This window comes from Corapipo altera, unplaced genomic scaffold, assembly GCF_003945725.1.
Source record: "Corapipo altera isolate COAL_440 unplaced genomic scaffold, ASM394572v1 0, whole genome shotgun sequence".
In the NCBI taxonomy this organism is placed as follows: Eukaryota; Metazoa; Chordata; class Aves; order Passeriformes; family Pipridae; genus Corapipo; species Corapipo altera.
In genome coordinates, this window is record NW_020884872.1 from 80,709,528 (window position 1) to 80,731,845 (window position 22,318).

Below are 22,318 nucleotides of genomic sequence, written 5' to 3' on the forward strand. Positions count from 1 at the left end.
GCGGCCGCCCATCTCATTTCCCGGCTGGGCGACGGCCGGCGGCCGGGCAGCGCCTTCCCTTCCTCAACCAATTGCATCTCCAGCGCGATTCGGAGGATCGCGGGGCGTGAGGCGGGGGAGCGCCCTGGGGCCGGTGCGGGGGGGAGCTGGGAGCAGCCCCGGCGCCGCGGCGGGAGGGGGAGGAAGAAGTGGAAGGGAAGCGAGGGAGAGGCCTGGGGCAGGCAACCCCCGGGGGCGGGCCGCGCCGGCCGGCCCAGACACTTAAATGCCACCCCTGGGGCATCGGCTTCTCGCTGATGAGACCGCTGCAGGGCTGCCGCGGACGGGGCGTCGTCGTGGGGACCGTCACCCTCTGCCTGGCCGCCGGGTGGGCTCTGCAGAGTAAGTGTCCGACTCCGTCTCTGTCTCCCCCCGCTTCCTCCCCCACTCCTTTCCTCCTCCTCCTCGCCGCGATACCCTAGCTCAGCCCCAGCGCCCGGCACCTGCTCGGGGCGGTGCAGAGCGCCCGCCGCCCCCCGCCCGCGGCCAGCGCTGTTCCCAACCCGGCCGTGCTCCCGGGAGCTGCTGGGGACGGGACATACCGGGACTCAGGCAGGCATCGCTACTCTCTGCGGGCTGTACAAGGTCTGGGGAGGCTCGTCCCCGCTCCTGCTGCCCGGAGGGAGCTGGGGAGCCGAGCGGGGCCGGCCCGGAGGTGCAGGCCGGCCGCCCGGGCGGGAGCCGCGGCCGCGGGGGGGACGCGCCCCCCGCTCGCTCCCGGCGGGGGCGGCCCCGGCAGCCGCTCTTCGCCCCCTGCTTTTCCAGCAACCGAGGGGACAAGGCACGGAGGGGGAATCAAGCCCGGTTAACCAGTCCGAAGGGCGTCGGGTCACGCTGGGAAACGCGGCGGTGAAGAGAGAAGGTGGGTTCCAACCCAGCACCCCAGGATGGTTGAGTGGGGATGGGACAACTTGCAGAGAACCATCCTCGCTCTTCCAGCTAGGGCTGGAGGAGACTGCTGCCAACCCCACCCACCCCTGGGGACTGGGATGTCCGTGCCACCAGAGTTTGGTTTGGACATGGCCACAACACTCCATCATCAGATGTGATGCACAAACAAGACACCAAAGGGTGGAGGAACTGTCCCAAGGGTTTCAGAGCTTTGTTTTAGAGCTGTCCCCCCAGTTTAGAGCTCCTGCATGGAGGCCCCTCACTGCCAGCCCTTTCCCACCCACTCCCCAGCTATGGCCAGTCTGGTACACAGAGCCACACTTGCCACTTTGACACTCGGCCAGGCGAATAATTCGGAGCAGAGCAGCATGCCAGGACAGCAAACTCACTGTGCTCTGAGCAGCACCGGTGCCCTCTTCTCCTGGGTGCGTGTTTTACTGGGCGTGAAGGGTCTGGTTTTGCAAGCAGCAGAGCAGAGTGGCATGCAAAGGGCCCTGCAGGTGGGTGTGATGTTTGCTCTCCAGCCTGGTGCAGCTGTGCTGGGATTAGACCGGTTCAGGTGATCTAGGCACAATGCCTGTTAAAAATATTTTTGAATGCTTAAATATTGCACTGCCTTTTGGAGCTTTGCATGCTGGATACGGACAGAATACGTTTGCAAATAATTCAATGGAAAGATGCCTCTATCAAAACAAAAGAGTCACTGAGGGCAGACACGCAGCTCCTGTCTGGTCAGAAACAGTGGGAAAGGCCTTTAAATAAACACATGGAGCAGAAAACAATTGGAACAATTTGCAGCGATTACCAGAGGTTCCTGGCTGTTCTGTGTCTGTAGCTGGCACAAACCCCATTTTCACAGCTCTGGTTAGTCTCTCCTGCACACAGGCTGAACGGCAGACTGCAGCTCCACTGAGGATGCACTGGGCTGCCCAGAAAGTGTGATGATGTTCCTGCAGAGCGACTGGGCAGCATGATCATGACAAAGCCCAGGAAGGGAGAATCCCAAAAGTGTTATCTTGGGAAAAGCCTAGATCTTATCTGGTCCCATAGGTGAGGGCCTGGGAATCGAACTGGCTTCTCAAGCTTCCTTGCCTTACCTTGACCAGAAGAGTTAGTGAATTTTGCTACATATCCCAAATACAGTGAAGCCAGCTTGTAATTAATTTACCCATGTCTTCCATTTCTGGTTGCTCATGGAGGGTTCTTAATTTAAGATTTTAAAATATATTTCTTTCCCTTGGAGATTTTTTTTCTTTGCTTTTTTAAATCATTCTTATCTCTGAGGACTCTGCAGAACCTCCAGGATCATCCCCAGGGGTCCTGCTTTGCACTCCTGCAGTGTAGCTAAGGGTCTCATTCTCACTCCTCACTGGTTTACAGACATTTGCAGGTCAGCATTACTTTTTCATTCTGCTCTTGCAGTCAGGCTGTTCCCACAGCAAGAGAGGAGAGTAGGTGAGCTGCTCCAAGCCAAATCAGGAAAAGGCTTTCAGCCTTACTCTGTGCTTTATCTGCCTTTTGTCTGCTTTGATTTTTGTGGAGAGATAACAGGATTTCAGCCTCTAGCCAAATGTCTCAAACGTGCCACTAATAAAAAGAAAAAATGTGTGCCAGTTGAAACTCAGATGTTGGTGTTCATCCAAATCTTCATGCAGAAACACCCACATGCAAGCAGAAATTATTGCTGTTACACATTAAACTAAGTGGTCAGTTCAGTTTCACAGATATGAACAGCTCTGTAATCACATCAGGAGGAACTAGATGAGAATTAAATATTCTTTAACGTGCATTTTTGCCCGGACATCATCAGGAACATGAAGTCCCTGGCTTCTCATGGAACTGCGTACCTTTGATTACATGCAATTTATCTGTGCTGGCATATAACTGGCTGCCTGTAAGAAGCTCATATCTCAAATGTTGATTACACATCCTGAAAAGAAGACCAAGTCCTTGCTGAGTCTTCACATACTTATGCCTACTACAGGTCTTGCTTTTGGGGGATGGTAATTAATTAAAAGGTTACCTTGGACATAACAATTAAACTTTCCATCTAAATGCAGGATTTTAAAAGAAAGCCAGTTACTGATGAATACAAAAGTGTTGCTCAGTTTTCAGAAAATGTTATGCTCCCTTATCCGAAAAGACCCTTCCAAAGTTTCTTTCAGTTTGGGTATGAAAACATTTAAACACACACAATTACTTATCCTCTATAGTAGAAACATTTTTGCTATCACCAATTGTGAATGTGTATATAGTGTTTAAGGATGTATGTTACTTTTACGGACAGCAGAAAGAGATACTACAAAGCATAATCCATCCTCTCTTAAAACAGACCTCTGAGACAGGTAGGATGAATCACACCCAGAGGTCCCAACCTGCCCTGGATGGTTGGTGCAGCATCACCTTCACACTCATCACCCTCCTTTGTCTTTCAGCTCCCGGAGGAGTATCGTTAGTTGTCCCACAACCCAACATCAATGCAACAGTGGCACAAAACATCCTCCTCTCAGTTGAATACTCTTGCAGAGGCATCGCCACCATAGAGTGGAAGCATGTGTCAAGCTGGGGCACCACCAGCATTGTTGAGTGGAAAATTGGGAATTATGTCAACATATCCACAGTCTACAAGGACAGAGTGACTACTTTTGAAAATGGCTCTATACAGCTTCACAACGTGGGCATGCGAGATGCCGGCTACTATTTTGTCACTGTAACAGAGGAGTATGGAAACAACGCCTACGGCACCATCATAGTCAATGTTTACGGTACAAACTAGATGGGACTTCTTGGCTTTACCCTGTGTTTAAATACCAATCTGTTTGTAATCAATTTTATAATACTATTTTTTTTCCATTCTCCCTACAGAAATTATCTATGAAGATTTACATTTTGTAGCAGTTCTCTTTGCCTTTCTCGCTGCAGTGTCTGCCATTCTGATCTGCTTCATGTGGCTGTGTAACAAATCTCTGCATCTGTTTCAGAAGACGACACACAAACTCACAGGTATCTCTCTAAGAATGCAGTCAAGGTATAGGGGTTTCAAGTCTGAAGTCTGAGCCTACAATTTGTGCCATAAGGGTGCTAAACAGGGACACTGAGAAACAAGACTGAAGGGCTCAAAATCAGTTATCCTGTTCTCTTTACTAGCTAAGGCAACTGAATAACAGGTGTTTAGTTGCAGAACAAGGCACAGGACATCTACCTCATACACTTCACATCAGAAATAATAAAACACCAATATTGCTGATTGCAAAACCTGGGGAGAAAAGGCAAGAGCTGCAATAACCCCCCATCAGAGGGCAGGAGACAAAGTCAAGAGCATCAGCAATTCTTTCAGAGTTCACACCAGAAACAGGGGAAAATAATCAAACAGCCCTTCAGTTCATGAAGGACTGCACCTCTCCCACTCCTCTCAACTCCCCCCCTTCATCTGTCCTCACCTTTGATCCAGTTGCAGACTGCAACAAACACTGACTAATATCAAAACCAGACTCCTGACACACACTGAAGACAACAGTCATGAAAAGCAGGTCAAGGGAACATGACGGAACATTCACATATTAGAGAAGAAATTTCCAAGCCAACGCCAGGGATATTTGGCCTAGGCAGCAAGACAAGGTGCCACTCTATGGACCTGGGATCAAGCTCTTTAGGTGCATCCTTGGAATGGGAGGTTTCTTTTACAACTTCAAAACATTCCAGATGTTTACCTCCATACTTTGTAAGTGCAGATCCACTAGTGGTTTCTTGCCCTGTAGGTAATAGGTCTGTATTTCTTCTATAATGAGTGCTGCTTAAGCTTTTACATTACAACAAGCAGCACAGCTATCAGGATTTTACTAGACCAACAGATACTCGAGCATCCTAAGCGTCATGACCCAGACTTTCTGTCAACTCTGCAAAACCTGATAAAAGAAGAAATTAATTTGGCTTGAGCTGCCTATTCCTTTCTGTCACTCACATACAGCTCTTAAGTGCTGTTGCTGTTTTCATGGTACACACACCATTCACAAGGTTCTGTAGCTACTGAAAATTTTCCTATCATGCCAGAAAATATAGGTTTTTGTTGGGATAAAGCCTCTTCCTCCAGTTAAAACTCATCTTTCTACAGAGCTGAATTGAATACAGTTATTCGGCAGAGTTCAGGAAAACCCCAGTTCCAAAAACTTGTCGTGTCATCTCCGAGAACATGATCCAAAGCAAGGACCTAACTTCTGCCCCAATTCCACCTTAGAAGAGCCCTCCTTTCAGAAGTTATGAAGAGAGGTATAAGGATGGGCCCTGTGGACTTAGGTTTTCATAGTGCCTTTAGCCTTGTACTGGAAGAAACCGGTGTCACTTTAAAGATTGTGAGGGCCCCTTTATGCAGTTAAATATTTTGAAAAGATGTATTTAAAACCTAACTGTAGATGAGCAGGCTTGAGCTAATATTAAAAATTTCAAAATATCTCAGCTATTAGCACAACACATGTAATTTTGGAACATTGGCCTTCCAATCCATTCGCCAATCAATAATAATATGCTTTTATTTACAGCAAGTACAACGGAAGAGATTGAATTGGAAACCATTGAGTGTTAGCCAAGGACTGTATCATAGCAAAAATAATGATTCTACCTCAGGAGAAAATATTGACCAAGAAAGCAAGAACAAACCTAGAAGGTAAAATGTTTGTGACTACTGCAGAAACATCCTGACTTGCAATTAAATCAGCAGTGTCTGATGGAGCTGTTTTGACCTGTTAAGTTTTCGGTTCTGCTAGTCAAGGTCACATTAAAAAAGAGAATGCTTTCATGCTAAGCATGAACACGTTTTTGTGGCTAACTAATAAAATCTACAGCCTCTACCACTCTTAAAAACAACCAGCCAACCAAGCAACCAAGCCTCTAAGACCAACCCATGAAGGAAATTATCATGGTCTTGAAGGACACCTGTATTTTGGATACAGCAAGTCTCCTATTAAGACAGAGTGGTCATTAGCATTCTTCAACATAATAAATTTAATATCTAATTACAGTATTACATTAAAAATTAATTGCAAGCATTGAATCCTGTTTATTGCAGCTATGCTGCTACTTTCAGGCATAAGGAACTTCCTGAAGCTCTGAAGACAAACTGTAGTTTTTCATGAGACAAAACTGACTTGGAAAGAATGCTGAGCTGGTCAAAGTTCTCCCGCTTATGTTTGCAATTGTTTACACTGCCCCAGAATGGATATTAACACACATTTTATGACATTACTAGAGCAGGTGGTTATACAAGGAAGCCTGTGCAGGCACTAAAGAGGATGCTGTCTACAAAGATATGAGGGGTCACAAAATACTGATACACCACACCAGTGAGGTGGCAAAGTACTAAACAGTTTTGTTGTGAAAGATGTCCAGTCCTTTAGAAACTTAGCCCAGTGACAAACAGTCTGAGAAGAAAAGTTAGAACAGCATTACTTTGAAATTTAGTATTTACAAATACAGTTCTGAAATTGCTCGTTTAGAAGCCACCTTTGCTTTCCTTACGTTCAAAGAAAACATGAAGTGATCCAACTAATGCTTTCTTGAATCTGCATATTGCACTGAATGCAATCTTCCACCTGCAGATCTGTTGCAGGTGGCATAACATTTATGTTTGTCAGTGAGAAAGCAGTAAACTGACCAAGCTTCAAGTTATTTTGTTTTGCTTTTGTAATGAGAATTTTGCAGTGTGAAATAAACTTTGAAAATGTAAGAGACCATGGACTAGTCTGTGCCTGTAGATTGCCACGCAGCTGTTTGAGTCAAACTGCTCCTACTACCTCTCTCACTCTTTGTCTGACTTGTTTGCAAAAACCTTTTACAGGACAGACTGACAGAGCTTCCCCTCTGGTCAGGGACTAGGATGACCAGGTGCAGAGGTACTATGGGTTCCATTTGGAAAAACTCTCAGAGAATTTCTCACCAAGTGAAAAATGATGCAGGTAGGTGTCAAACAAGCTTTTTTCCAAAGCACCCTGTACACAATACCTTTAAGTCATCCCCAGATTGAACTGGCCATTTGTGGTACAAGGGCCTCTCTCCCACTCATAAATTCAGGTGCTAGATTCAGCTGTTTGTTCCTTCCTGCATTTAGGAGAACAGGTCAGAAAAAGGAAGAAATTAAATTTTAAAGATCTCAGATACAGCACAGATGACTGACAGTTTGTTCTAATTTTCTGTTTTAAATGTGTATTACCAATCTAACGTATCTTTGAGTGCACTAAGCTTTGACAACAGAGAAACTCTTAAGTGCATCTGTTTCAATCACCAAGCTTGAAGTACTTGGTGAAGTATACTTATAGCATATGGAAAACATTATTGGGGTTTTTCTGTTTACCTATTCCATATTTTTTATTCCCTAAATCTTAGAATTTGAATGTGAAGTTATTAGGCTGAACTGAATATGTAGTAGGTGCTCTGCCAGACTTATTTAGTAAGTACAAAAAGTGCAGCGTGCACTTAACACCATTATTATCTGCTAACATTGCCCTGAACACTCCAATTGCCGAAGGAAGTCAGGAAACACATCCAGACATGAATGACCATTCAAGTGTATTGCTGTGATTGTAGAGATCACGCACACTTGTAAACTACAATATTTGAAAGCTAGGATGAAAGTAGGAAATGACCACTTAAAATTCTTCAGTTTAAGATGTACTACAACAGCAGTAACAAGTTTCCACCTGGCACAGTTGTTCTACCTCTCTTAGCTTGGCCAAAGTCACTGCAACTTCAGGCACCTATTTTTGGCTGTTGACCGTGGTGCCAACCTCACTTTTAGGCTGTAATATCCCAGATGAACAACAGGGACTCAACATTCACTGATGACATCCAGTACAGTTAACCTATGTACAGCTTTCCTTATAGACAATTCCTCACTCACAAATTTTACCCAGAATTTAACATGCTTACTTGTACACACGTAGGGTCTTTTATAAAATATTAACATTTTTCTGAAAATTATGTTTTTCAATATGCATTATTAATGCCAGTATTATTTTATGTACAGAAGGTGAGACTAAGCTGTCTATAGCAGTTTCTGTAACTGGGGCAGTTTCTGTTACAGTGGAAGTTCAGAAACTAATAGCTATTGTTACTCCTCTTGTAAACTCCCTGCAGAACACCAGTGAATTTAATATTTAGAGCATTCTAGATGATCAAACGGGTTAAGGCATTTTACTTTTAAACTAATTAGAGAGATGTTCAAGTTCACAAGATTGCTTTGGCAATCAGTAGTAAAGGTCCTAATCATTCTCTGTCTTCATCTCATATTCAAAGATGCACTACCAAGGACTGTCCCTCTGTTAGAGGCCTAATCAGTCTGTTTTCCATTAAAATTAGGAATCCCTGTATATTCAACACTAAAATACAGATGCTCCAGGTCTCTAAGAATTCTTTTGTTGTTGTTGTTATTATTTTTTCAGCTAGACGTGGAAGTCTTGACAAATGTTTTCACTGCTAACATGCAGTGCTTGCACTTCCACAACACATTAGATGTCCTCTTGCATCTGTTATTTCTTTTCAGGAGACAAGTCCTGCAACCATGAGATTCTAATAGCTCCATAGTGATCTGATTACATGGTAATGAAGAACTTACCTACTGAAAAGGCTATCACTACATGCAGACCTGTCAATTTAGGTTAACAACAGTGAAGTGTAAAGACATGTTCAAGTTTCATAGACTCATCTTCTAATTATTAGTAAGGAAAGATTTGTTCTGTTGTCAGGAGTCAAAACAGCCTCATACAGTTGGATGCATCAGGCTGTTGGCTGAACTGTTCACCAAGAAACAAAAGTCCTCCCTGTCTGTAGTGGTACAGTGTCTATTAGCCCAGCAATACAGGACATGACATGATGGGTGTTAAATAAGATTCACCCACTTTTCAAGAAGATCAGGAGACTATTTTCTACTAGTATTTTTCATTTTCATCAGTTGTCTTGGGCAACTCATCAGAACCTGAAAGGAAAACCCTTTCTCTCTCACAGATTAGTTACACAGAAGCCAGTACATTCAGGAACTGAAACAAGATGCTCCATGCTGGCAAACATCAAGAGAACTACAAGAGCTGCTTTGGATACACACTGAGCAGCAGCTTGCCACAAGCAGTTGCTTAATATGTATTTCCCAAAACTATTCTTTATTACTTGAGAGTACACCAAAATAATAAGTGTCATCATAGAAGTACGATGTTCAATTCAAACATGTTTACGTGCAAGAAGTTCTCATATATATATATACATATATACACACACCTCATAACACAACATGGACATGAATCTGAACCAGTTCATAAAGACAGGTTTCAAAAAGACTTTTAGCAATTAAGTACCAAAAAAAATAAAAGCTTTGTTAACACCTTACTAGAAGCTTCAAGGCTACAACTACCAAGCCAAACCCATCAAAACCATGACTTTTTTTATTTTGAAAGAACTCAAAAGAGCCAATATTCAGGAGGATATTATTGTTTCCCTGGACGATAATCATTGAGAGAGCAGGATAAAAACCCAGCAGCATGTGTGGAGATCCAAGGTTTACTGCACGAGAGTTACCACCTTCTATCCAGACATTAATTTATACAAATCACTCACAAACTCAAATTGTCAGAATTTTGCAAGCAGAGTAAGACCTTTCCTCTATATTCTTGCAAAAAAGAGAGACAGAAAACACAAGCTGTGACTCTGTAACACTCTCAACTTAAACAAACTGCCAAGTAAATATATTTCTCAAAAATAAATGGGTCACCCAGAATCCCCATCGATGTACAAACAATCCAACTGAAGAATGCCACACAGTGAAGACGTTACCTTGATCTTAAGTATTGTTTAGCTTCAATTCTTGACACAGGAGCTCTGCTTCTACTGTTGTCCCACTTCTCATCAAACAAGGCCATTAGCATCCACAGGGATAGCCAGATTCTGTGGTATAAACCACTAAAAGGCCCACTGAGAGCCCAATTCAGTTCTAATATTTTTAATCTTTCAGAAATACTTGCAAAATCTATTGAAAAAAATAAGGGCATGAGAGGAAAGGGAATGATTCCAAGCAGACACCTTTCATGTAGTAAAAAGAATACTGAATTTAATTTTATAAACAAAAAAATACGTTAGTTACTCAGTTATGTTACTCTGGACAGAGCAATCAGCAAAGATACAGCTGAGCGGAACTTTTTCAAAAAATTATATGTATTTTATATGCCATTGAAAAAAGTTTTATTACAAACTCCACAATGGACATATCCGTACAGGAAATAAATTTGGTTTTGCTTTCTTGTATTGGCCCATAGCTTCCATTTCCCTTTGCTGCAGGGGCAGTGATTGTTGCACAGAGACTATTCAAAGCCCCCACAGAGAGGCCGACGCATCATCAGCAGGGAGTTAGAGCAGCCATGAGCAGTTCCATTTTATACACAAAGTTACGCCCTTCCATTTTATTCCACTGAACCTCCTTGAATGGCCCTCGGAGATGATTCCACTTGCTGTCTTGCAGTACATCACCTTTTGGGAGATCCTTGCACTGACTCCGTGGGAACTGAACCATAACTTTGCTGCCACTTTCCGGACCGTTACGTACTGCAGTGAACAGAGATTTTAATGAGCATTTTTACACTGTATGAATTCCTCCTATGAAATATTCTTTCTTGTGTATACTATACATTACTCCTACTCAATTCCAAGCATGCTGAGAGCAAACAAGGGAAATTCTTTTTTTTTTTTTAAAAAGCTTTTTCTTTTAATTTTCTCTCTCTCATCTTCCAGTTCTCTACGATTTTGTTGCTTTAGCACTAACTGTTTAACTGGATCTAATTCTGGTTAGATTAAACCAGAGATACATTTGATAAAACCCCCACACATACACCTTATAAACACATTTCTTCTTTCCTAATGATGCCAGGAAGGGCAAAGGTTATTATGCTCATTCTTTCCTTGCATGTATTTCCAACTATTCTTTGAAAAATGTGAGCAAAAATGTATTGTTTCTAGTGCATTTATCTCAAATGGACAGGGACAAAGTCACTAGCATAGTTGTTGTTTTTAATCTCAAAATTCTGCAAGACTGGTGGAGGGGGGGTGGTGTTTTGTTGGTTGGATGCATTTCTGTGTTTTGATGCTAGGTAGTGGTGTGTGTTGGCTTTTTAAATAGCAGTTAGGGAGGCAACACTTAGCTTTCCCCTCATTTACCAAGCCAGCCTTCTACAGATGAGTGTAACGCTGATTGAACATAATTTCTCCTTCATAAATTGATGCCAATTACTCTCAGTCACCACCTTCTATGGAATATGTTTGGAAACTTCTTCTGGGCCCGGTTTTTCCCCCCTTATCTTCCCAGTAATGCAATGAAACTGATCAGACTGGAGTTCCCCCACATTCTCCTTCTTGAATACAGGATGCGACCATCTACGTTCTTCCAGTCCTCAGGAATCCTTCCTGATCGCCACGGCCTTTTAATGATCAAGAGTGGCCTTTCAAATGACATCAATCAGCTCCCTCAGCACTCATGGATATATCCCACCTGGTCTCGTGAATTTGTCAATGTCTAAGTTTGTTCAAAGGTTCTCTAGCTTGCTCCTCTGCTACTGAGGCTGTCTTTGCTCCAAAATTTCCCATGGGTCTCATGGACCCATTCCTAAAGGCCAGTCTTAAGATCAAAGTAAAGAAGGTACAGAGTACCTTGGCCTTCTTCATGTCCCGTGCCACCAGGTCCTCTGGCCATTTGAAAGGAGTCCCACGTTTTCCCTAATCTTCCCTTTGCTGCTGTCATACCTGCTCAAACTCTTCTTGTTGCCCTGCACACCCCTCAGGACCTTAGCTTTCCTATCCTTGTCAATGCCTGCTTGGACAGCCTCTCTCTCTCTCTCTCTCCCAGGTCAACTGGTCAGGCTTATAATCTCTTGCAGCTTCTTTTCTATTGTCATGAGTTCAGTCATGAGCTCCCTGTTCATACAAACAGATTTTCTGTCACCTTTGCAAAACTGCCAGAACATAGGTATGACCATTCTTGAGCTTGAAAGAAGTGATCCTTGAAAAAAATAAACAACTAGCTCTCTTGAACTCCTTTCCATCCCACAGGATCATATCCTGTAAGATTCTTTCACAAAGATCCCTGAAGAGACCAAACTCTCTTCTCCTTAAGTCCAGAGTTGTGATCTTGTTGTTTACCTTTTCCCCTTCCTTCAGGATCATGATGGTTTCTGTAATCTCCTGTTTTTATGCTGTCAGAAATATTTTCAAACTTGTGTAAATTAAATCAAGTTTATATTTAGTGGATTCCTGAAGAAAGTATTGATTCTATTCAGATGTCAATTCCATACACAAAAGAAATAGTCTCTACACTTGTATAGAATAGTATCAATTTATAGCAAAATGCTCCACAAAAAAAATCTCAGGAAGAGACTTGTAAAGCCTGTAGATCTCACTTAAGAATTGTATGACTTGGCATGCATTTACAATAGAAATACTACCTGAAATGGCATAGTCTCCATTTGGTGATGCTACAGTTATTGCTGATGCATTGCCAATACTCTCCACTGGCCCCAGACCAACATGATTACTGAAACTCAGCACGTGCCATCCCATAACTTTTGCAAGCTGCTGAACTGCATGTACTTGGTGCTGTGACATCTGAAAGATAACAAGAGGTTCACCTTCTGTTCAGTATTTGCACTCCACAGGAAGAATTGCTTACTGGGTTTACCAAGCCTTTTTTCTTCTATACAAGTTATTTATAAAAGTGACTTTGTATTTTAAGTTCTCTACTTTAGAGGAACTTTTTTATTTTTTATATGCATGCAGGTAGAGCTTTGTGTTATTTGAATTTAGACTACTTCCTCTGCAGACAGAGGAGACCACTGTATTATTCAATTAGATGAATTTTTCATAGGTATATGGGTTTATGCAATTTATTTAAATATTGCTTTCAATTTAAAAATACTCGAAAACTAATTCAAGGGATTCAAACGGGATTTTTAAACAATCCTGTCTGTGAATAAAAACAAGACTTCTGCTGTAAAATATATAAAAATCTTGAAAGTATCAAAAGAAACAATTCAAAAAAAAAGTTGAGGTTCTCATATCCATGATTATCTCCATTAATGCTCGAGTGTAATCACTGAGCTTTAACAGCTTAGGAGTTTAAATGCTACTGTTTTTCTGTATTATGACTTAACACTTGTAACAAGGAACTATCTAGCGCTGTTCAGCAGTTCTTTGTGAACAAGTCTGACAACACTTGACCAAAAAGACATGCCCTCAGCAGAATCTGTTTCAACCTGTTTTCTGTGTCGTGGAGTTTTATATAACTGCAACAGGCCAACCACTATTATTAAAGACCTGTATTTTGACTATTTATAATGCATAGTAGGGAGATTGTTGCTTCTGAATAAAACCAGCAGCTTGTTCTAAGCAATTAAGTAAATACAGTTCATTCAAATATCAGCTGATTTAGTAATGACTGATGCAAAGTGAGCACTAACAGACAATGTTGAAATGACAGTAATTGTGGGCTCATTAAGAACTTGGTTACAGTAAGTTTCACATATAGGATACTTTACTGTTTGTTATGAGTCTCACTGACTTGCTTCTACCATAATGAGCAGCATAAAGAAATGTATTTTAAATGGGAGGGAAAAATCATTATTACTACTGATCTTAGTAAAAACTAGCATTATATTTTAGTAACAGTTGCTGAAGTCACTATACAAACATAGTGAAAATTCAGTAATCCACCTTCCCATTTTCACTATCTTTATTTGAAGTTTTTAAATATTTTCTATACAGATAAAGGTGAGATTCTTCTGTTTTTCAAACAGTACAAGAAAGGGAAGAATAATGTGTATGAGTCTACCTGAGATAAAAGGAAATCCTGCAGTTCTTGCTCTTGATGGGACAATGTAATAACTCTTCCATCTCTATGCACAACTCTGATTTGTTCAACTCCAATGTTCAGCTGTAGTTGAATGGATCTTTGAAGATAAGAGGCATATTTATTCAAAATGCACTACAACACTAAAGAAAACAGGAAACTAAGAACACAGAATCCCCCCAGTCATTGACAAGAACTCTTAAGATGGATGGTGTAAAGCCTACAGAATGTGACAGCAACTCCAACCATTTCAGTTTCATCACTCACCACAACAACTCCCTCTATACTGCAGGGGACATATTCTGTGGTATGTTCCCAGACCTGGTTCACTGCTTGTTCAGGTCAAGGAAGCCTCACAGTTCCCTGTCTGCCACTGTTGCCCAAGTTTCCTTCCAGAGGTGCAGGGAAAATGGTGTGTTCTATACTACAGCCAAGATTTGGGCAGCATATGCATTCTGGAACCAAGACTGGCAATGACAATGGCACCAATGACAGCAGTTTGCCCCACACTGTGCACACAGAACACTGCTCCAAATGTAAAAAACCACTGTCAATGCATTAAATAATTTACTGCTGGTCAGCATCCAGACATTTGTTTCTGGAACATGACATTACTTATTTTGATACCAATGTGCATAACTAATTGCACGAATTACATGAATTCCACATTTCAGTACCTATACAACCAAGCTAGGACTGAGGACTGATTAGCTTTCCATAAGGAGCCTGGAAGTTTAGAATCCAACATATCAAATGATACTTTGTATTCAGTCATCTCTACCAAAAGTAAATCCCCCCCCTTAAATGGCCACTCTCATTTCTATTTTCTTCTTTGAAAGGAAACTGTGCTAATTAAAGATGTAATACATTTCTTCATTAAAGTGGGTGAAGTTTTCTTAGGGTGGCTGCTCACCCCCCAACTCAGACAAACACACACAAATAATGGACTCCTACTTGTCTGTCTGAGAAGAATCTAAACCTTTAAAGCACAACTTGGATACACATTCTCTGCTGCATGCTTCTACCAGTAAAAAGAGACATGCATTCTCATACTTACTTGCAAATCTGCTCGTATCCTTGAGAAGTTATTAGAACTTTAACACTGGATTCATAAACGTCATTTATATTGGACCAGTGAGCCTGAATCTGAGGATCCTCAATTCGACTCGCCAGACTGTCAATGGTTCGAGCAGTTCTAGAAGATAAAGCCATATCCCACACACAATGATCTAGGCAGTTTGTGCTGTTCTCTTGTTTAAAGGAACTGAGCAGGTTATTCCATTTAAGGGAACCATGTGGACCAAAGCTCTATTTCAGCACCATTCTGGTGCTAATGAAGGCCACTTGTTTATTATGTACATCTCTCAAGCATTCAGCAGCCATATTAAAGTGGTATTACTCAGTATCAGCTATTGCATTGCAAAGAATATGGAAAAAGATATTTTATGCAGTTTAAGATAAGTAGGGACAATTATCAGCAGCGTATGTCCTAACTATCACAGCAATCTCAAAAAAATCTGACTTTTTTTTTTTACTAGCTGAGTGTTGTTTGCTTGTATTTTATCACATATTATTGTTTCTTAGTACTTGCAAATAAACACTATTTTAACTGTGAAGGAAACAGTGCCTAATTTTAAGAACACTTAAAAAAGATCAATTGCATTCTACTTAATGGTACGTTTTATTGTAACTTTAAACAAGAAGAGCATATGACATACCTGCGTCTCAGAAAGATATGTTTTGCCTGTTTTATTATCTTTTCCAGAAGTCCTTCATTCGACTGTAGACAACTGATATCATTTTTATCAAAAGCCTGAGGTCCTGCAAGTCTCATTCTCTTGTGGCCAAAAGGTGCACTAGCTGGATGTGGCATTACTGTCGAGCTCAGGGTTTGCTTGTGACACTGAAACAAACAACAGATGTTATAAAATGAAGTGACCAAATAACATATCTGCAAGAAATACTACATATACAATATGCTGCTTCACATCAGGTTTTTTAAGTTTACATACTTTCAACAGTGCAACATTTTAACTTTAGAAACCTGACAGCATTTTAAAGCCAACTTTATGTGTGTCTTTCAAAACTTATGGAAAGTGATTTTTTTTTCTTTTTAAAAGTGCTAGCTAACCAAAATTTGGAACCATGCCTTTAATACATCTCTGGAGACAGAAAGAATGGTCAAATAAAAACAAAGGAAGCATTGTAGAGGAAAAAAACCTGAGGTACAAAAAGTTTTAGCAACCTGTCCAAAGTAAAGAAAGGAAATTCACAGCAGAGCTGGGCACTGAGCCAAAGCTCCATGAAACTTAAATCAGCATTTAAAACACTGGACTATTCCACATGGCTGTGTGACTTGCACAGCCATGCTCTAAGAGATGAACACTCACTGGAATATGGTTTCAACTCTGCTCAGACATGCAAAATTGCGTTCCTTTCCTGAACAGACGCAACCTCAACCTTCTACCCCAGGTCATTCTGCTAGATTATACAAGAATATTAAACACTGAAGCAGAGAAGTGGATCTGAAAAGAAGCAAAGCTATTACAATAATTGATTGTTCTTCCTTCATGGGGATACAGTCTGACTAGATGCTCCCTTACAGTGCTTGCCAAGCATTAATCAGACACAATGCAAAAAGGGAGACTGATGAGCTCTAGTGGAAAAGCTTTGCATGACTATTCTGAAGTGAGCAGCCAGGCCTGAGGTTAAGTAAAGAACTAGCATTCCATGAAAGCATGAAGTGGAACTCCTGAAACACCCATACCCATTGAAACCGAGCAATAGGCTGCCTTATACAAATGGATGGGAAGAGACTGGCCTCTAGCGGCACTCGGCTGTTACATCAGTGCCACACACCAGGCAAAAGACTGAACAAAAGCCCAAAAACTGTTCAGTGTTTGACCATAAATGCATTTATTACCTCTCTGATAAGTTGATGCAAATTATGTTCCAGAACATAGAGATGATCCTCTGGATTCTGTTTCTCAGAAGCAGCCTTTTGTGACTTTTTGTCATTGGAAGAGTGGCACAGAGAGATAGACAACTGCAAACCTGTACAAAACAGATGGGAAGAAAAAAACAAAAGAGAGCACTGACAATTGTCAAGGTTGCTACTGAGAACTACTTTTCTTCACGCTTTATAGGAGTAGTTTAACAACGAGAATTCACTGTATCAGAGAAAAAATCAAAGAATGATGGTGGAGAGCACAGCACCAAAGGCAAGTAAGACTTGCTACTTACTGAAGTGTTGACAGGCCAGCTATGAACTCACTAGCTGCATTTCTCACCAATTTCTATGACTCAATCCCACACAAAAAGAAAAGTCCTCAGGACCCCATTCCCTCCCCAAAGAAGGAATGATTTACCATCATGCACATTTTAAGCAATCCAGAAATATATTCTTCACATGATACAATCAGTTGTGTACCCCCTGTAAGAACAGAGGATTCAGCAGCTGACTCAGAGCCACCCTCATGCTGTTTAATTATCCTCATTGAAGAGCTTTAGCTTTTGTTCTTCTGAAGACCCATTAACTCAAGCCTTAAATTTCACTTGTGTGCAATCCAGGAGCAATGACCTATGCACAGCTCCAAACTGGCATGTGCACATGGCATTACAGTGGACAGTTTTAAGTGCTGCTGACAAAAAGCATAACCACAAAGGAAAACAGAGTAAATTAGAAACTAAAGCACATTAGTTGAATGTTTCTAGAATTAGTAAGCAAAATTCTAACTGTGAAATTCTCTTTTTCAAAACCTCTGAAAACCAAGGAGTCTGTTTTTTAAGAACAGAGCATTAAAAAAGGTCACATCAATCAGGAATTTCAATTCATGTTTAAGCAAATAATTGCTAAAAAGTCTTGGAAAGTTTCCTACCTGGGAAAGGCTGGGAGATTATCTGATTTTTCACAACAATGTGAGGAATCTGTGATTTAATTTGAACAGCTTCTCGCGACAGCTGGGCAAAAATTTCTTTACACAAAAGAACATTCTGCGCAGTCTCCAACTTTGTCTGCCAGTGTGGAGAACCTGAAAAATACAAATCAATGCTTCCAGAAGAAAAGAGTAAAGAGAAGCCACCTTTTTGTTCAGATACCAGACACTGTGCAGTAGGCTAGGCACAATTGCTAAGATAAAGCAGTCAGTACCTTATAACCAAACTGAGTATTATCAGAATTTTATCTCAATTAAGCAAGCACTTTAAGGTAACACTAATGCATTTTCATTCAGTTTAACATATGTGTATGTTTCAAAGTGAAAGGCCCTTCTGGAACCACGTATTACGCTCCCAAGCCTCTTGTGAACTCTGCTTAGGAACCTCTGCTTCCTAAGTTGCAATTTACTTTCAATGATACTTCCAGCTTTATTAAATTCACTCTACAATGAACTATCAAATAATATTCAGTTTGTGTATGTGCTTTCACAGGATTTATAGGCCCAAAATTCTAGGGAGATTCTGGTGTAAGTACACAAGCTCTATAATGTATCCTGAATACCAGATGAAACACTTCCATAGTACAGCACTCTGTCTATGTTCCGGACAGCATGAGCATCTGTGTCACAGACCACTGTGAAATGAAATCCTGCCAGTTTATTTTTAACCCTAAAGAGTAAAGGATGAATTTTTAATCCCAATAGTTTACAACTTCAAATACCAGCACATATCAAATGGATCAATCTACTCTCTGCCAGGTGGGTTGTCAGTAATTAACACACAGACTGCCATCACAGTTTCAGATCCAGATAAAACATATGAGCCATAGACACAATGCCTTTTGGGCAAAGTTAAGAGTGAACAGTCATACAGTTCAGCTGAACTATGGGATGTAACTGGCTGAAACACAATACCTTGGATTGATTTTGGTGATGTGCTCAAACTTTTAATGACTAAGAGAAGGTGCTACAGAATACTTGAAATACAACTCCCATACTTTTGTTTCAGAACTGAATAAACATCTGAAAAACTGAAGGAGCGTGCTCTGAAAGCATCACGTTTTCAAAGCCCAAGCAGCACCTAAACAGAAAATTTCAGTTTAAATAAGGATATTCTTGTTCACTCTTCTTCTAAGCTATATGCTATGATTTTCAAACAAGCATCAAACTCAAACCCAGTTCTTGAGAACATGCTCACAAAACAACATACCTGGTTTTGATTTTGGCAAGGGTCTTTTAAAGAGATTGACTGTCCCGAGGTCACCAATGTCTGGAGCTTGTTTCTGAATAGAAACCTAGGCAAGAAAGAACATTATTTGGTGTTTGTTCTGTTGCAAGCATACACATATCAAAACAAAACTCATGCTGCGTTATTACAGTTTCTCTGACAGACCTTGATATACGCTGATCCCTCTAAATCACTTGGAATTTGAACGTCCAAAGGACAGTAATCCTCAGGTATCTTTTTATCCAGGTCAATGTCAGTGTTCTTTATCACCTCAAATGTGCCATGATGAAGAAAAAGAGAGCCTGAGAAAAGAAGGGCAAAGACATACATACTAAACATAAAGCACCTTCTGCAAATAAAAAAAAGCTCATTCCTTTATTTTGGAAGAATATGTATTTCCAAGTCTCCAAACCTCCAGAGGTGCACTTGACTCATATTTCTCAATGACTTCTTAAAAAAACCCAGATAAATTAGAAAGCTAATTTCAGCACATCAGTATCTCAGTCCTCCAGTATGCGACATGTAATGTTTTACAGTAAATTAGCACGGAGTATTTAATAATTACGAGGGAAAACCAACTGTTTCAAAATGGTGTCAATAGATGCAAGGAAAGAGAAAAAAATAAAAGAAACATGAACCCCAAATTTGTCCTTCCCCTCCTTCACTGATGACAAGAAGAACCCAACACACCCAGTTCTGATGCCTGTTTTGTAGCTATGTCTTAAATTCCGTGGGATTCTGTGTTCACTTCGTCACTCCATCATGGCCTTTAAAACCCTAGTCTCTCTGGTCACCCTCTCTTACTGTCTTATCCATGAAATAAGGCATATTCTCAGTATCATGTCTCTCAAGTGTAGGAATAATAGATATAATAAATCTATCTTTGATGACAACCTTTAGTCACTTGGTTTAGTTTTATTTAGTCTGAATTCTGAGGAGCAGGGAGTTAAGACTTGATAATCCCTTCCAACTTGAGATATTCTATGATCTTCACTCAGAAGAAAATGTAACACACTTCTCATCTTTTTTTAAATGCTTTAGAGACCAAATGTAGATAAAAGCCAAAGACTTAACAAGGTCTCCTTGTCAACTGATCAACTACATTGTCAACGCCAAATTGTTTCCGTAAAGAAATCCTTACTAAAATCCTACACAGTTGTAGCACTAAACCTGCATTATATAGGGAAACTGTTGTTTAAACATGTCTCAAAATGGCTTTTGGTGGTCCTCTTTGCAAACACATGCTTCTTCCTCCCAGCACCCCCCAGTGTTATCCATGCAGGAAAGTCCTGGGAAGGTGTCCTGAGGTGTTTCCCCATTGGCCTTTGTTAACCCCTTCCTGTGATTGGGTGTTCCTGTAAGCCCCTTGAGACTTCTGATTGGTTACTCTGTGAATCCTCCTAAACCCTATAAATGTAACATCCCCCACAATAAACTCTCTCTTGCCTCCTCTCCACGCCCGGTGTCCTGTGACCTGTCTCTGTGCCGGCCATGGGGCCACGTGCGGGGGGGGAGGGGGGAGCACCTCTCCCCTCCAGGCTCAGGGCCTGAAAAAGCCCTGGGATACCCCTGGAGTTTCCCTTTCCCCATCCCTCAAAGCGTCGCAATGGTTCTTCAGATGGAAATGGAACTAGAACTGGGCCAGCCCCACACCGTGGATGGGGAAAGGGATCCAGACACAGTGAGCCTTTAAAAGTACTTTCTAGGTTGAGGATGGCAATATATTTTTCCTGATAATAAAACAGGAGCTTTATAATCCTGTCTCAAAATTAATAAACTTATATTGAAATAATCTGTTATTAGATATTCTGGTTTTTTCAGTTACAAAAAGCAAATTTCATAATATATACATTCTTGTGAAAAAGACCCTACTATTTACCTGCACTTCTGTAGCTCAGATCACCAAGAATTTTGTCTCCCACTTTTCTCAGCTTCCAGTGTTGTCTCAGTCTCAGCAGTTCAGAGTTGAAGTCTCTTTGTCGCTTGTTTTCCTGGTTTTCTGCAACCGATTTGGATAATCTTTCTGCACCTTTCAATAGGATTTGAGCTGCTCCAGCTAATGACTTCTTTTTTGAAATCAACTGTAGAAACTGAGGATTCTGGTAACAACACCAAAAAAAAAAAGATACAGAGATACTTGCACCTGAATTCTCAAAAAAATCATTCTTTATTATTATTAATGGAAACTAACTGACAGCAATTGATAAGTTGTTACTGCTGGATATCCACTAACTGATTTGGAATTACTTTCATATCAGCATTATACAGTCACAGGTAGCATTTTGATTTAGAACTTCAGCAAAGAGGCCTCTGAAATTGGCCTCACCTCCCATTCCCAGCCTTACCCTGACCCACAAAGCACTGTCCTAGCACAAGGAAAGTTTTACAAAGTCTTATACACATCACACGTGAAAGAATCCACCAAAATAAAATCTTTAGCATCAAGCTACACGAGGTGTATAACTTAGGTACAACATACCTGCTTTGGGGGAAGGGGATCCTGCACGACTGGATCTAGAGTCATGAACTTTTTATCCTTCACAATGCTAAGAACGTCATACAACACACACATCTCAGTCAGGGCACTTCTTAAGTTGTTCCTCACTGAATCCCAAGGCCAGAGGGATGGCTGAAACTTTACCAACCCTAAAAATAAGACAAAGAAAGGGAAAACAAAGGACTTTAAAAAGATATGGTTTAAGACTCATTCTTAAACCACGAAGAGACCATGAAATATAACATGACGTATCTGGAGCTATTCTTTCCCACTACAACTTGCAGGGACTCGGTCATGACTATCCTAACCTGATCCACAGCCAACCGTGGGAATCCCGGGGGAAGGCAGGCCAGGCCCAAGCACCGGCGGGGCTGCAGGCCGGGCACCGCCACACCTGGGCGGGCCTACACTAGCTCCATCCCGGTGGGAGAGCACGGGCCGTGGGCCCCGCCGCCCCTCCTCACCTTCTTCATCCTCCGCCTCGCCCGGTTCAGTCCAGGCGCGGCCCGCCGAGCCCGGCTCGTCCTCCTCGGAGCCAGAGCCCTGGCTGAAGTCGATGCGCTGCGCCAGGCGCGCCAGGTTCTGGGACATGGAAAGCGGCTGGAGGTAGGTTTCGCTGCCATCCAGCCCCACCTCCTGCACTTGCTTCTCGCACGCTGACTCGATGCTGATGCGCACGGCCGGCACTCCCGCCATCTTGGATCGACCCCCGCCCGCAGGGGCGGGGCCAGCGCCGCGAAGGAGCGGAGGGGTGGGGGCAGCGCCGGGAGGTCTCGGCCCTTTCCGGACATGCTCGGGAAGGGGCGGTGCCAGCGCCGTGAGGGGACGGTATTGGACACTGGTGCGCTGAGCTGCTGAAGCTT

At 41.8% G+C, this 22,318-nt stretch overlaps 2 protein-coding genes across 3 annotated transcripts; one reads left to right on the forward strand and one right to left on the reverse strand.

The window, feature by feature from the left end:
- The first annotated feature begins 264 nt into the window (after positions 1-264).
- On the forward strand, positions 265-13,849 carry VSTM5 (V-set and transmembrane domain containing 5). Of its 2 annotated transcripts, none has more exons than XM_027644715.1 (6): positions 265-381; positions 3,366-3,695; positions 3,796-3,933; positions 5,466-5,590; positions 6,761-6,878; positions 13,743-13,849. In XM_027644715.1, the coding sequence occupies exons 1-4, from the start codon at positions 297-299 to the stop codon at positions 5,507-5,509; spliced, it is 597 nt and encodes a 198-aa protein (XP_027500516.1). In that variant the 5' UTR covers positions 265-296; the 3' UTR covers positions 5,510-5,590; positions 6,761-6,878; positions 13,743-13,849. The 2 variants fall into 2 exon arrangements, with proteins under 2 accessions (XP_027500516.1, XP_027500605.1); XM_027644804.1 differs by lacking the exon at positions 13,743-13,849 and adding an exon at positions 8,923-8,934.
- On the reverse strand, positions 9,123-22,187 carry MED17 (mediator complex subunit 17). The gene is made up of 12 exons (XM_027644401.1): positions 21,920-22,187; positions 21,438-21,604; positions 20,838-21,057; positions 19,124-19,260; positions 18,941-19,025; positions 17,674-17,826; positions 16,719-16,849; positions 15,514-15,698; positions 14,853-14,990; positions 13,778-13,895; positions 12,396-12,555; positions 9,123-10,506 (listed from the first exon to the last, which is right to left on the reverse strand). The coding sequence occupies exons 1-12, from the start codon at positions 22,149-22,151 to the stop codon at positions 10,301-10,303; spliced, it is 1,932 nt and encodes a 643-aa protein (XP_027500202.1). The 5' UTR covers positions 22,152-22,187; the 3' UTR covers positions 9,123-10,300.
- Between the last annotated feature and the right edge of the window lie 131 nt (positions 22,188-22,318).

Bases quoted from the DNA above. Each gene is read 5' to 3' on its own strand.
- MED17 (XM_027644401.1), bottom strand. From the start codon at position 22,151: ATGGCGGGAGTGCCGGCCGTGCGCATCAGCATCGAGTCAGCGTGCGAG. The intron at 19,026-19,123 runs GTCTGTCAGAGA...TTTCTTGCCTAG, and splicing joins AGGGATCAGCGTATATCAAG to GTTTCTATTCAGAAACAAGC. The intron at 14,991-15,513 runs GTATGTCATATG...TTTATCTTCTAG, and splicing joins CATATCTTTCTGAGACGCAG to AACTGCTCGAACCATTGACA.
- VSTM5 (XM_027644715.1), top strand. From the start codon at position 297: ATGAGACCGCTGCAGGGCTGCCGCGGACGGGGCGTCGTCGTGGGGACC. The intron at 382-3,365 runs GTAAGTGTCCGA...TTTGTCTTTCAG, and splicing joins CGCCGGGTGGGCTCTGCAGA to CTCCCGGAGGAGTATCGTTA. The intron at 3,696-3,795 runs GTACAAACTAGA...TTCTCCCTACAG, and splicing joins CATCATAGTCAATGTTTACG to AAATTATCTATGAAGATTTA.